Source organism: Macaca fascicularis, chromosome 11 (genome assembly GCF_037993035.2).
Source record: "Macaca fascicularis isolate 582-1 chromosome 11, T2T-MFA8v1.1".
NCBI classification, from domain to species: Eukaryota; Metazoa; Chordata; class Mammalia; order Primates; family Cercopithecidae; genus Macaca; species Macaca fascicularis.
This window is the reverse complement of record NC_088385.1, coordinates 137,983,334-137,998,279: the sequence shown is the minus strand read 5'-3', so window position 1 is coordinate 137,998,279 and position 14,946 is coordinate 137,983,334. Positions and strand designations below refer to the sequence as shown.

The window sequence follows — 14,946 nt, the reverse complement described above, 5'->3', positions numbered from 1 at the left end:
TGGGGCCAGCGCCTGGCGTTAGCAGTGGCTGCTCACTCAATGGATGAGTACGCTGAGGGGCTGGACGACGAGGCTTTGTGGTGGCCACGGTGCGACCCTTCCTTTCCTGGAGCATAGGCTTGGCGGGGGCAAGGCTGGCTGCCCCTGGACCCTGGGCACCCACTCCTGTTGCCAAAATCTTATGACGCTTGAGCCTTCTGTGGCGTCCCATTGTGTTCTAAATGCCAAACTGTAAACCGGCTTATAAAAAACCACACGCCTGCTTGAGAGCCTCCGCCTGTGCACCCCACCTTCCCGCCTGCTCACCAGGGGGCCTTCCCCCTCAGAGTCTCTCCTGGACTCCACCGCCCTCCTTCTCAGGCCTCAGACCAGGCCCCTGCGATGCTCCCAAAGCCTCATCCTGCTGTCGCTCCTCCCACTCGCTGCAGCGCTCAGCCTCATCCCAGGGAACCGGACTGCCTGTCTCCCCAGGCCAGGGCTTCATGAGCAAAGCCACTGCAGCACTGCACAGTCTATCTCTGAGCACAGCTGACTGGACAGGAGGACTGAACTGTCCACATTACCAAAGGCCAATGTATACAGAATGGTTTCTACTTTGCTTCAGTAGGGAACTGAAAACCAACTAAATCCAAGGTGCCTTTTCCAATGCCTGTGACTAAACTTCAAGCCTCACGGCCCCAACACCCGCTGATGGCACCATTTTAACTGAGTTCCATCCCGCAAGTTTCCCGACTGTCCACACTGACTCTCTCTACTCCTGTACACTAAAGAAACAAGCCAGAATAAATGGATAGAAGACAGTGTATGCGCATGCCTGTCCCAGCTACCCAGAAGGCTGAGGCATGAGAAACGCCTGAACCCGGGAGGCAGAGGTTGCAGTAAGCTGAGATCGCGCCACTGCACTCCAGCCTGGGAGAGAGAGACTCTAAAAAAGTAAATAAATAAATAAAAATAAATTAATCTAAAAAACTAAAAAGAGAGTATAAGCTACAAACCTCGGGAAGGAAATACCAGCATGACTTCGGAATAGTCAGACCTAATGGTGTATAAAGTTCTCCCAGCTCCTCTCCACCCACCTCCATCAATCCCACTCTCTCTCTAACCCCCAAGTTCTCTGTTCCTTCAGGTTCCCATAGAACATTTAGTAAACACTAGGGACATGAAAAAGCAGTGACATGGCCCTTGCCCCGGTGGCAATTAGACTAGGAAGGGAAAGTCGCAATTGCAAATTTGCCATGCTGACTAGGGCTGAGAGCAATCTGTGATGTCTGTAGTCGGACATCTGACTCACTTAAGGTAAAAACCAGTGAGTGAATTCTAAAGCAGGTAAAGCATTAACTGGTAGGACTGACTTCAGGAGAGGTAAGGGGGAGTTCTGAAAAGCAGTATGCACACAGGTGTGTGATCTCAGGATGCACGTGTCACCAGAGCTTGCAAGACCTTGTAGGAAATGTGGAGCAAGAGAGATGCATCAGATGTTTTTTGAATTGGACTCTGACCCCTTAACTAAAGATAAGGTTTCCGTGCTGAGGTGCGGTTTCTCCCCAACATGCCCTAGGCTTCAAGGGTAAAAGGTGCTGCAGGGAGTTAGGATGGCTGCTGTCCTAGTACAAGGTCTGCCTCACACAGGGAGAGCTTAGTCTCACGTTATCCTGCTGGGCAGGACAGCCCTGCACAGCCCCAACGTGGCAGAAAGCATCATACACGATGTGTCAGTTTGCCAGCAAGAAAAGCTGAATCCAACCCTCACCCCATTTGCTCAGCGGGTAATTTTTTGTGTTCCTGATGTTTTTGCAGAAGAAACCAGAAATTCTCTGTACTTGAGTTCCTTCAGGTGAACAGTTAGCCAGGAAACCAGTCCTCTTTGGAGGTTATTTTGGAGTCTCATCTTTTCCAGACATTTTATGATTAAAAAAAAAAAAAAAATTCTATATGGGTTTAAAAAAAAAAAAAAACTGGCTCTCACACAAATTGAAACTGCTCTCCAACATTTTGCCCGCTAATTTACCAATGTTTCACATTATATCCACACAAGACCCATGCGTTAACTATGCTTTTTCTTAATGACGTTGCTCGAATAAGCTATTACTAGTTTGCAGTAACTTCGTATAAAGCTTTCATTAGATTTCAAAAAAGGGAGAGCCAACTTTTCCCATATGTACAATCTGGAGAGAAATGACCCCTTCCCCACCCCACCCCCCACATAAAAGATAATAATCTCTGCTAACTAGTCAGTATTTCCTAAAGCAAATACTACAGATGATTCAAAAAATCCAGGCAAAGTCGAAGCAATATATTTTGCAACAATTATTCTTTCAATAAATGACTTGTAAATTCTCTCCCACACCATGTTAGACAGGTAAGCGACGTCACTTCCAAATTTCAACTGTTACATAGAAGATCCAGAATGTCAACACCACTTGCAATCTACACAAGGTTACAAACAACACATACACCTTCAATTCAAAATATCTGAATGAAAGGTTTCATCCCAATTATGGGAAAAAAACTTCCCATCTCACAGGCTGGTTAGAAACTGGTTCTGAATACAGCGTAACATACACAGCAATTCAGATCTTAAGAAACTCAACTGTTGCCAGTTAATACAGTAAGTAGAACTTTATTCAGCTTCACCCTTGTTTCATTTTTCCATATATGTAAGTGATCCTTTCTATACCTTTTAAGGTAAGTAATCACCTCAAGATAATCAGACATCTAAAGAAAACTTTGGTAAACTGGACTATAGTAATTGTATGAAAAAAAAATAGCTCTTAAGATTCCTAACTGCTACAATAGTGTTGATGGGATCAAATCCTAATTAGGATAGAGACCTAATTCATTTTTAAATGTGGGAAATATACAAGATTAAATGCTTAGTTTGATAAAAATAAAGGTTTCACCAACTGTTCTCCATTGCTGAGAAGCCCCCACACTGCCCCACTATGCGTATTCCTAGTATTTCATCCATGTCCTGCTCTGCTGTGCTGCCCTACAAAAAAATCCTTAGGAGGAAAAAAAAAAATAAACGGTGTAGTGTGTACTGCTTAAGAACTTAATGTCCAAGACATCTTTAAAGTCCGGGAGTACCTGAAAACCGTGGGTAAACATGGACCATTTTCCTTGCGTATCAACTTTACACTAAGCATCTAACATTCAAAAAGTGCAAAATTTGTACTTAACAGCAAGAATTCCCAAGCTCCTGCCATCCACTGATATTCCATCCTGTTTGAAGTTCTACATTAAAACATGATTACTTTTGCCATAAAACAAAAGTATTACCCTTAAAATATCTATTTCATATATACAAACCACATTATTTTTTATTCTGACAGGTCACAAATTTTGAGCAAGTTCTTCCCTAGGTGACCCTACCTAGCCAAAATGAAGGTGGAGCAAACATTGCTTTAGCTTAACTGCACTAATATTTACACCATGTGACCCTTCTAACCAAATAGAATACTGCTGATCTGCCATAATCAGTTTGTGCGACATGGCTCAAATGTACAAAAATAAAAAGTAGACATAGGGAGAAATTAACCCAATAGATTTCAAATTAAGCGATAATAGCAAGGCAATTCAAATATTAACATGGCATAAAATTTCCCTATTTTAGCGATTTCCAAATGCTATTTATAAACAAGGGATGAGTTCACTTGCTTAGATATTTGAAATACAACTTTATTCTGATTCTAAACGAAAAGGAATGGGAATGACAGTAACAAAACAAGATTTCACCACTGAATATTGTGATGTGACTGTAGCAGTCTTATATTTGAAACTCAAGGAATCAACTGCGTTCCAAAACAACTAAATATGCAGGTCCAAACAATGAAGGTATTTTTTAAACTGCCACATTCACTCCGAAGCCCACTCATCTCCTTCAGCATCCCACAGATGAAGCACATGTTCCGCTTAGCTAGATAATAATGAGGTGGCACACACGCTGCACCGCTGACATCACAGGACAGCTGCCTATAAAACTAGACTTCTGACGCTGGGCTCCAGCTCCATTCTCACAGGTCATCATCCTCATCCGGGAGAGCAGTTGTCTGAGCAACCTAGACGAAGAGATGAAAAAATGTTAACACTCCAGATCAAAACTGCCAGGAATATACAAGTCAAACGTTATAGCCTAGACAGCAAAGTGGCCGTAATACCTCTAAGTCGTGCTCATACTGCGCTGCCAAAGCTGGGTCCATGACAACTTCCGGTGGGGCAAGAGCAGGCATGGCAACAAATTCCAAGTTAGGGTCTCCAATGAGCTTCCTAGCGAGCCAGAGGAAGGGCTTTTCAAAGTTGTAGTTACTTTTGGCAGAAATGTCATAGTACTGTTTAAAAGAAAATAATTTTTACCTTTTAAAATTCATTAAGATGACGATTTTTCTAGGACATGGCAAGACAAGAAAATGTTAAGATTCTTGGCAAGGCATGGTGGCTCATGCCTGTAATCCCAGCACTTTGGGGGGGGGCTGAGGTGGGAGGATTGCCTGAGGCCAATAGTACAAGATCAGGCCTGGGCAACAGAGCAAGATCCCATTTCTACAAAAAAACAAATTAGGTGGGCATGGTCTTGAATGCCTGTGGTCCCAGCTACTCAGAAGGCTGAAGTGGGAGGACTGCTTGAGCCCAGGAGTTCAAGGCTGCAGTGAGCTATGTTCATGCCACTGCACTCCCGCCAGGGCAACAGGGCAAGACCCTGTCTCAAAAAACAAAGAATATATAAATACACACACGTATCTCAGTTGACCAACCCGGACAACAGTGAAACCCCATCTCTATCATTCTTTAAAAACAATAGTATAAAAAAAGACAAAATTATTTCCTGCCAGCACAGTGGCTCATGCCTGTAATCCCAGCACTTCAGGAGGCCGAGGCAAGTGGATCACTTAAGGTCAGGAGTTGGAGATCAGCCTGACCAACATGGTGAAACCCCGTCTCTACTAAAAAAAAAAAAAAAAAAAGTACAAAAATTAGCCAGGCGTGGTGGTACATGCCTTTAATCCAGCTACTAGGGGAGCTGAGACAGGAGAACTGCTTGAACCCGGGAGGCGGAGGTCGCAGTGAGCCCAGATTGCGTCACTGCACTCCAGCCTGGGGGACAGAGCGGGACTCCATCTTGGGAGAAAAAAAATCATTTCCATATATAATAGACACTGGTCAATTTCATGGTCTTACATACAATCTCCGCTAAGAGAAATAACTCAGGAAGTTTTAATTTTACACACCTGAAGATTCTTCTTTCGGTGGAAGACAATGGATTTCGCCTTCACTTTCCTGTCCTTAATGTCCACTTTGTTACCACACAACACAATGGGGATGTTTTCACACACTCGCACCAGATCTCTATGCCAGTTAGGCACGTTCTTGTAAGTAACTCTCGATGTTACGTCAAACATGATGATGGCACACTGGGCTGAAAGAAACAGTTGCGGTAATTAGTACACTCAGTTTACCACACAAGTGAAGAATGCTAAGAACCGCAGACTAGGATTCAACTATAGTCTTAGACCTCAACGAGGCACCTAGATCTCTCCCCTCACTTTCAAAGTCTCTTTCAATTCTAAGAACATTAACACAGAACTCTTCCTAAGAAAGATGAGCTGATTCTATCAAATCTCCCTGATAAACTTCACCATTAATACTCCCCTCATCCCCAAAACACTATCTGAAGTAATTAATGCCAAGTGAGATTCTGGAGAACCAAGCTGCCATATTCTGAGGGTAGGGCCTGGAAATAGTCTTCAGAAAGTCTTTAAATGGCCGACTATACTAGGAAATATCATTCCTGTCTTAAAAATTCCAAATAGGCCAAGCGATGTGGCTCATGCCTGTAATCCCAGCACTTTGAGAGGCTGAGGTGGGTGGATCACCTGAGCTCATGAGTTCCAGACCAGCATGGGCAACATGGTGAATCCCCATCCCTACAAAAAAAAATACAAAAATTAGTCAGGCATAGTGGCAGGTGCCTGTAGTCCCAGCTACTCAGGAGGCTGAGGCTTAGGAGGCGGAAGCTGCACTCCAGGTTGGGCAACAAAGCAAGACCCTGTCTCAAAAAAAAAAAAAAATTAAATAACCCAGATAAAGTCTATATACTCACCTGCAGGAATAACTATGGTACAGTTAGTAAGGCAAGAAACCACAACTTTTTGGTTAAAGGATTTTTTGGGGGGGAAATTCTTGTGTTTATATGTACATGTTCAAGGAGAGCAAAAGGCATGGAATGATTCCAGATAATGTGTTATTAGCAACGTGAGGTTCCAGGAGAGATGAGTATTTTGTTTATTCCTCTCTTTTTGGTACAATGAACATTTTCCTTGAGATTTTTAAATCAAACTATTTGAGAAAAATACTCTGCACAACTTACTACAAACAATTTAACAAGAAATTGGCTAGTCTTGTATAACACTTGTTAAGACCTCCTATCTCCTCTGGTCTAGTATCTGGTGTTGCTTTGTAATGGACTAGAAATATTCATTGATCGCCACACCAAACTACACACAAGAACCTAAGTTTTCAAATACTGAAACTGCTGTTAACAGCCTGTTATTGTTTTAAAGATGACTTATAAGTTCCAGTGTAAGTCATAGGTTTTTCTAAACCATGCCTAGCATGACACAGCATGCAACTTTCATAAAATTTTCTCCTCTGCCACCAAAATGGTGGTCAACTCCCTGAAGTCCACGTCTTTTTTTAACCCAGAAATGACACAATTCCCATTACAGTATTAAGCACTATTTGTTGGAACAGACCTGAGTTTCTATAACCTTGAAAACTGAAGTACACAAAACCTCTCAAAAACTGTTCAGCAAGTTACAAATGCCTACCTTGGATATAATAGCCATCTCTCAGTCCGCCGAATTTCTCCTGGCCGGCTGTGTCCCATACATTGAATTTAATAGGTCCTCTGTTGGTGTGGAACACTAGGGGATGAACCTCAACACCCAAGGTGGCTAAAACGGAAACGACATGATTGAGTGGATGAATTTACCCATTTCTCACGTATTTCCACAAGCAAGGTTTTCCTGCACATACCTACATACTTCTTCTCAAATTCACCAGTCAAATGACGCTTCACGAAGGTCGTTTTTCCAGTACCACCATCACCAACCAATACAAGCTGTTGGAGAACACATTTGGAAGTAAACCCAAAACACTTCACCTCTCAAGATCCCAGAGTCATGGAACTTTAACCATCACAGGCTCACTTAAAACAAAGAATATGGATGCGGGGCCCCGTTACAGCCATCGTGGGTCCGGGAGGAGGGACCCGCGAGTCGCACGCGGTCGGACTCGGCCGCCTCCCGCCCCGCAGGGTTACCTACTTTGAACTGGACCTGGGGCTCTCCCTGCGCAGCCATCGCGGCGTTCCTGCGGAGGCAGAGGACGGAGGCGAGCGCTCGCGCGGCCCCGCAGCCCATGGCGGCCCCGCTCCCGCGCCCCCAGCGCCCCACGTGCCCGCCCCACAAAGGCCTCCCGCCCGCGGCGCCATGGCGGCCGGGCCTCGGAGCGGGAAGGCGGCGGGCGGGGCCGGCATCCGGGGCGGCGGGGCGCGGGGAACGGCGGACGGAGAAGTCGGGATAGGGACGGGACTGAGACCGGGACGGGAATGAGAGCGGAGGATGAAACGGGGGTTCGCGGGGGCGGGCGCCGACCCCATGCCCGTCTCCTGCCCCGGCACGGCCGGGCCCGCGCCACCCACCTACTCACAGCCGCCCGCTGTCCCTGGGCCCGCCACCTGCCCCGGCCCTGACCCCGGCTCCGGCCCCTATCCCGCTGCCGCCGCCCCTGTCCCCGCCCGGCCCTGCCCTGCCCGGCCCGCCGCGTCTCACTACCTTCCAGAAGCGTCTCCGCGCCCGTCCGACTGAGGCTGGAAAGATGGCGGAAGCGCAATTCAAACGCCGGAGACGCAGCCGACGCCGGCGCGCGGGCAGGGGCGGGGCCGACGGGGGCGGGGTTGACAAGGGGCGGGGCAACGGCACGGCGCCCGCCCACGTGGCCCGCGCGTGCGCGCGCGCACGCACGCAACCTGGTTCAGTCGGCCGCTGCGGCCGGCGCTGCGCTTAGGGTGGGGCGGGAGGCGCGATGGACCGCGTGGGAGGGCGAGCCGGGAGCGCGCACGCATGCCGGCCCGTGGGGGCCACGTGCGCCGACGCCCAGTGCGGGCTCGGGGGCGCGCATGCGCTGACAGGGAGGCGGCGCGCCCCTGGGCGGGAGTCGTTGGGCGCGGCCGGACTGTCGCGGCCGTGCTACCTCTTGGGTGGGAGGCGGTACTCGCTTGGGCAGACGCGGTCAGGCACGCGGCTTCCAGGCGCTGGCCAGCCAGTCCTTGTCTGTGCCCCGTGGGGTTGGGGTACTTGGGGTCCTGGGGCTTAGGATGGCGCTCGCGTGCGCGCAGGACGGGTGAGTGACAGAACGGATGAATGAATGAAGGGATCCTAGGCTGGGCCTCCAGAGTCAGCCCGCGGCTCTGTCTCTCCAGATCGCAGCCTTCACGCCCCCAGGACCAGGGCCAGTTGGAGAGCGAGGAACCAGAGAGGGATGCCCCCACCCCGGAAAATGGCTACTTATTTTTTTTTAAGAGACAGAGTCTCGGCCGGGTGCGGTGGCTCACGCCTGTAATCCCAGCACTTTGGGAGGCCGAGACGGGCGGATCACGAGGTCAGGAGATTGAGACCATCCTGGCTAACACGGTGAAACCTCGTCTCTACTAAAAAATACAAAAAACTAGCCGGGCGAGGTGGCGGGCGCCTGTAGTCCCAGCTACTCGGGAGGCTGAGGCAGGAGAATGGCGTAAACCCGGGAGGCGGAGCTTGCAGTGAGCAGAGATCCGGCCACTGCACTCCAGCCTGGGCGACAGAGCGAGACTCCGGCTCAAAAAAAAAAAAAAAAAAAAAGAGAGACAGAGTCTCGGTATGTTGCCCAGGCTGGTCTCGAACTCCCAGGCTCGAACGATCCTCCCGCCTCAGCCTCCCAATTAGCTGGGACTACAGGCGCGCACCACATCCGGGGTAATTTTTTTTTTCTTTTTTTTTTTTTTTTAAATTTTTAGGGACAGGATCTTACTATGTCTCCCAGGTTGGCTTCAGGGGATCCACCCGCCTCGGCCTCCCAAAGCGCCCAGCTTCTCAAAGCGTTTCATAGGTTGGCAGCCTTGGCCGCTGCGTCCTACAAACAAAATGATGAAATTTTGTTTGCAGTCTGGGCGCGTCTTCCAGCCCTAGTTACGAACGCGGACGGAATAAGTGCTCAGCTTCCCAGCCCCGTGTTGGCCTGAAGCTGTAAGACTCCAAACAAGGTTGAGCTAGAGCGACCCCGACTTCCTGGGCGCCCCTGCCGACATGCAGACGGAAAAAGGCTCAAATCAGCGCAGTCAAGCGCCTTAGAAGAGTCCAGCATGGTGAAAGAGTCCCGGTAACCGAGGAGTCCGCCCTGCAGTCCTGGGCACACTTGAGTCCGCTGGGAACCCCAGTGACGCAAATTGGTCACAACGCGGGGGAGAACTGGCCTGCTGGGAACGCAAGTCCGAGCTTCCCCAGAACCCTCAGGGGAACGCCAAGCACCTCTCGCGGGAGAGCAGAATCTAACAGTAAAACGGGAATGCCCATTGCTTGTGACCCTGGATTTCCATTTCTAGGGAGAGGCTCGAGAGTTAAACTCACGCCTCACACATGTGCACAACATTTAATGCTGTATAACATTTAAAAGGATTGACGGTCATCTGTTTCCACAGGTTTAGATAGACGTCAAAAGGATAATGTTGAGAAAAGAAGAAAGAGGTGATAATAGCTTTATAAAGTCTAGGCCACCTGTAATCCCAGCACTTTGGGAGCCCAAGGTAGGAGGATTCCTTAAACCCAGGAGTTCCCAGCCTAGGAGACAGAGTAAGACCCTGTTTTCAAAATTATTACATAAAGCCTAACACTATATGTAACTTTATCTAGAGGGATTATATATATAGTATAATGTCATTTATGTAAGTTTTTTACAAAAACATAAAAGCATATTGGCTATTGGATATATGTATTTTTTTTAATTGCAAGGATATACATACCATATCCTGATGGTTACTGCTTCAAGAAAGGGTAGAAAGGAGTGTGATGGAACTGAGAAGAGGAGTCAAAGAAGACTTTAACTTTACTTGCAATATTCTATTTCTTTTGTTTTTTATTTTTCTTTCTTTTTTTTTTTTTTTTTTTTTGAGACAGAGCCTCACTCTGTCGCTCAGGCTGGAGTGCAGTGGTGTGATCTCGGCTCACTGCAACTTCCGCCTCCCAGGTTCAAGCGATTCTCCTGCCTCAGCTAGTTGAGTAGCTGGGATTACAGGCATGCGCCACCACAGCCGGCTAATTTTTTTTATTTTTATTTTTTTATTTTTAGTAGAGACGGGGTTTCATTATATTGGAATAGGTAATCGAGTGGTCACTTTGGTAGCACGTATACCAAAATTGGAATGATACAGAGAAGATTAGCATGCCACCTGTGCAAGGATGACAATTTTTTCTTTTACTTTTTTTCTTTTTTTCTTTTTTTTTTTGAGACAGTCTCACTCTTGTTGCCCAGGCTGGAGTGCAGTGCCGTGATCTCATTTCACTGCAAGCTCTGTGTTCCGGGTTCAAGCGATTCTCCTGCCTCAGCCTCCTGAGTAGCCGGGTTTACACGCCCACGACACCACGCCCGGCCAATTTTTGTATTTTTAGTAGAGATGGGGTTTCGCCATGTTTGCTAGGCCTGTCTCGAACTCCTGACCTCAGGTGATCTGCCCGCCTCAGCCTCCCAAAGTGCTGAGATTACAGGCGTGAGCCACTGCACCCAGCCAAGGATGACAATTTTTTTTAATTAATTAGAAAAATTTAAAGAAAAAAGGTAATCAAAGCAAAGGTGACAATATATTAACTACTATACAGTTCTGGGCATTGGAACACCCGTGTTTATACCTTTTGGCATTTTTTTCCCCTACAAAAATACCAAGTGGAAATATGTCAAACCGAGAGTATTAGTTGTTCTAGCACCTGGCTTTTTCAATGGGGCTCTGGCGTGGTATCTCAGCTGTGAGTGTTATTAGCCAGCCCAAGCTCGGAACTTTCTAAAGATCATCTTGCCGGATGTGGTGGCACGCACCTGTTGTCCCAGCGACTATGGAGGCTGAGAGGGGAGGATTGCTTGAGGTCAGAAGGCTGTAGTGAGCTATGATCCCACTTGTGAATAGCTACTGCACTCCAGCCTTGGCAACATAGTGAGACCCATCTCAGAAACAAAGACCACCTTAGCAGCAGAGTGAAAACAGGAAAATATACTGAAATTGTTGTGTTTTGCTTCTTTTTTTTTCTTTTTCTTTTTTTTTTTTTTTTTGAGACGGAGTTGCCCAGGCTGGAGTGCAGTGGCGCAATCTCATCTCACTGCAAGCTCCGCCTCCCGGGTTCACGCCATTCTCCTGCCTCAGCCTCCTGAGTAGCTGGGACTACAGGCGCCCGCCACCTTGCCCGGCTAGTTGTTTTTTTTTGTGTCGCCCGGGCTGGAGTGCAGTGGCCGGATCTCAGCTCACTGCAAGCTCCGCCTCCGGGGTTTACGCCATTCTCCTGCCTCAGCCTCCCGAGTAGCTGGGACTACAGACGCCCGCCATCTCGCCCGGCTAGTTTTTTGTATTTTTTAGTAGAGACGGGGTTTCACCGTGTTAGCCAGGATGGTCTCGATCTCCTGACCTCGTGATCCACCCGTCTCGGCCTCCCAAAGTGCTGGGATTACAGGCTTGAGCCACCGCACCCGGCCAGTTTTTTGTATTTTTTAGTAGAGACGGGGTTTCACCGTGTTAGCCAGGTTGGTCTCCATCTCCTGACCTTGTGCTCCACCCGTCTTGGCCTCCCAAAGTGCTGGGATTACAGGCTTGAGCCACCGCGCCTGGCCAATTTTTTGTACTTTTAGTAGAGACAGGGTTTCACCGTGTTAGCCAGGATGGTCTGGATCTCCTGACCTCGTGATCCACCTGTCTCGGCCTCCCAAAGTGCTGGGATTACAGGCGTGAGCCACCGCGCCTGGCCTGAAATTGTTTTAGGTATTGTTTTCTCTGCTAAAAACTCCTCTGATTATCAATGGCTTTGCAGTTTGTAGAGATACTTAAACTTGTCTTTGCCATCCAACATGAATTGCAAACCTGTGCTTAAACTGTAGTTTAAAAAATTGCAGCCAAATATGCAGACTTACCAACTATATGCAGACCTACCAGAAAGTTGCAAAAATAGTACAAGGAATTTCAACGTACCCTTCCCTCTGTTTTCCCTAAATCTTAACATTACTTGCTTTTTCATTTGTCTCTGTCATTCCCTCTCCTCCCTTTCTCTCTCTCCATACATAGGAGTGTGATGGAACTGGGGAGAGAGGTCACAGAAGACTTTAACCTTACCTGCAATGTTCCATTTCTTTTTTTAAAATGGTAATCAGGCTGGGTGCGGTGACTCACGCCTGTAATCCCAGCACTTTGGGAGGCCGAGGCAGATGGATCACTTGAGCCAGGAGTTTAGGACCAGCCCGGGCAACATGGCGAAACCCATGTCTCTAAAAAAAACAAGAAGGAAAATTTTTTTTTTAAAGGGTAATCAAAGCAAGGTGAGAATATATTAACCATTTGTACAATTCTGGGTGATGAGAACATCAGTGTTTCTACCTTTTGGCGTTTTTCCCCTACAGGAATCCAGTCCAGGATTACATGTAACGCTTTTAGCTTGTTTCTCAGGCCTCCTTAGTCTCTAGTGTTTTTTAGAGACAGGGTCTCTGTCACACGGGCTGGAGTGTAGTGGCCCAATCATAGCTCACTGCAGCCTGGAACTCCTGGCCTCAAGGGATCCTCCCACCTCAGCCTGCTAACTAGCTGGGACTATAGGCATGTGCCACCAGGCCCAGCTAATTTTTTTTTTTTAATTTTATTGTAGCAATGGGGTCTCACTATGTTGCCCCAGCTGATCTCACCTATGTACCTGTATGTGATTTTATAAAAATATATTTCGGTGTGTGTATATATATGACTTTTTTTCTCTGAAACGTTTGAGGTAAGTAGCAAACAAGACGCCCTTCGACGTATTTCTTAAAACCAAGGACACTCTGTTACATGACCACTGTACACTTATCGAAATCAGGCAGTTAACATTGCTGTAATTTGATTATCTCATCTCGACCCTCAACTGTTAGTTGTCTCACTGATGCCATTTGTCTGGTTTAGGATCCAGTCCATGACTGCATGGAATGTTCGCTTGTCAGCCTCCTTAGTCTCTTTCCATCTGCAAGTCCTTCAGTTTTTCGTTATCTTTCATGACCTTGACACTTTTGCAGAGTTTTTTTTTTGAGATGGAGTCTTGCTCTGTTGCCAGGCTGGAGTGCAGTGGCGTGATCTTGGCTCACTGCAATCTCCACCTCCTGAGTTTTGGCAATTCTCCTGCTTCAGCCTCCTGAGTAGCTGGGACTACAGGCGCACGCCCCCATGCCCACCTAATGTTTGTATTTTTAGTAGAGACGGGGTTTCACCATGTACCATGTTGGTCAGGATTGTCTCGATCTCTTGACCTCATGATCTGCCCTCCTCGGCCTCCCAAAGTGCTGGTATTCAGGCATGAGCCACTGCGTCCGGCTGAGTATTTTTTTTTCCCCCAAGACAGAGTCTTGCTCTGTCGCCAGGCTGGAGTGCAGTGGCGTGATCCCAGCTCACTGCAACCTCTGCCTCCCAGGTTCACTGATTCTTCTGCCTCAGCCTCCTGAGTAGCTGGGATTACAGGTGCCTGCTACCACACCTGGCTAATTTTTGTGGTTGTTGTAGAGACGGGTTTTCACCATGTTGGCCAGGCTGGTCTCAAACTCCTGACCTCAGGGGATCCACCCACCTGGGCCCCCTAAAGTGCTGGGATTATAGGTGTGAGCTGCTGTGCCTGGCCTTGCAGAGTATTTTAGAGGCCGGTTATTTTGTAGGCTGTCCTTTCGTTTGAATTTCTCTGATAATTCCTCATGCTTAGATACAGGCGATGCCGTTTGAGTAGAAAAACCACAAAAGTGATGTTGTGTCCTTCTTAGTGCCTCTGATCAGGAGGCACAGGGTGGATTTTGTTTGTTTGGCAGTGACAGGGTATTTCTCTGTCACCAGGGTTGGAGTGCAGTGGCGAGATCATGACTCACTGCAACCTTGAGCTCCTGGTGTCAAGTGATCCTCCCACCTCAGCCCTCTGAGTAGCTGGAAATACAGGCACGCACCACCACACCCAGCAATTTTTTTTTCTTTTTTGTAGAGATGGGGTCTTGCTACATTGCCCAGGCTTTTCTCAAACTTCTGGCCCCAAATAATTTTCCTGCCTTAACTTCTCAAAGTATGAGATAACAGGCATGAGCCACTGCACGTGGCCCAGAGTGATCTTTTAAAACCATGTCAGAGGCTGGGCGTGTGGCTCACACCTGTAATTCCAGCACTTTGGGAGGTCAAAGCAGGTGGATCACAAGGCCAGGAGTTCAAGACCAGCCTGGCCAACATAGTGAAACTCCGTCTCTACTAAAAAAACTTTGTATATATCAGATCATCCTCCTCCACTCATAAAACCCTGCAGTGGTTTTCTATCTGTCTCACTTAGATCCATGAAATCTGTAGTCTGGGAGGTACTATGGGCTCTAGCTCATGCCTACCTCGCCTACCTCGTCTCCTGCCTCTCCCCTTATAGCCTCACAGGACTTTCTGTATCTTACCCCAGTCAAATTTGTTCCTGCCACAGGGCCTTTGCACTTACTGGTCCCGCTGTTTAAAATTATCTTCCCTTGGCTGGGCACGGTGGCTCATGCCTGTAATGCCAGCACTTTGGGAGGCTGAGGCAGGCAGATCACTTGAGGTTAGGAGTTCAAGACCAGCCTGGCCAATATGATGAAACCTCATCTCTACTAAAAATACAAAAATTAGCCAGGTGTAATGGCACACGCCTGTAA

At 47.7% G+C, this 14,946-nt stretch overlaps 1 protein-coding gene and 1 non-coding gene across 3 annotated transcripts; one reads left to right on the top strand and one right to left on the bottom strand.

The window, feature by feature from the left end:
• Positions 1-2,272: 2,272 nt before the first annotated feature.
• RAN (RAN, member RAS oncogene family) lies at positions 2,273-7,863 on the bottom strand. Of its 2 annotated transcripts, XM_045366315.3 has the most exons (7): positions 7,833-7,863; positions 7,323-7,368; positions 7,033-7,117; positions 6,825-6,950; positions 5,226-5,413; positions 4,158-4,328; positions 2,273-4,058 (listed from the first exon to the last, which is right to left on the bottom strand). In XM_045366315.3, exons 2-7 carry the CDS (start codon positions 7,356-7,358, stop codon positions 4,014-4,016), a joined length of 651 nt encoding a protein of 216 aa, XP_045222250.1. In that variant the 5' UTR covers positions 7,359-7,368; positions 7,833-7,863; the 3' UTR covers positions 2,273-4,013. The 2 variants fall into 2 exon arrangements, with proteins under 2 accessions (XP_045222250.1, XP_045222252.1); XM_045366317.3 differs by lacking the exon at positions 7,323-7,368.
• Positions 7,864-10,415: 2,552 nt separating this feature from the next.
• On the top strand, positions 10,416-10,522 carry LOC123567715 (U6 spliceosomal RNA). Its single transcript, XR_006690822.2, has one exon. It is a non-coding gene; the product is annotated as a U6 spliceosomal RNA (small nuclear RNA).
• Positions 10,523-14,946: the final 4,424 nt, after the last annotated feature.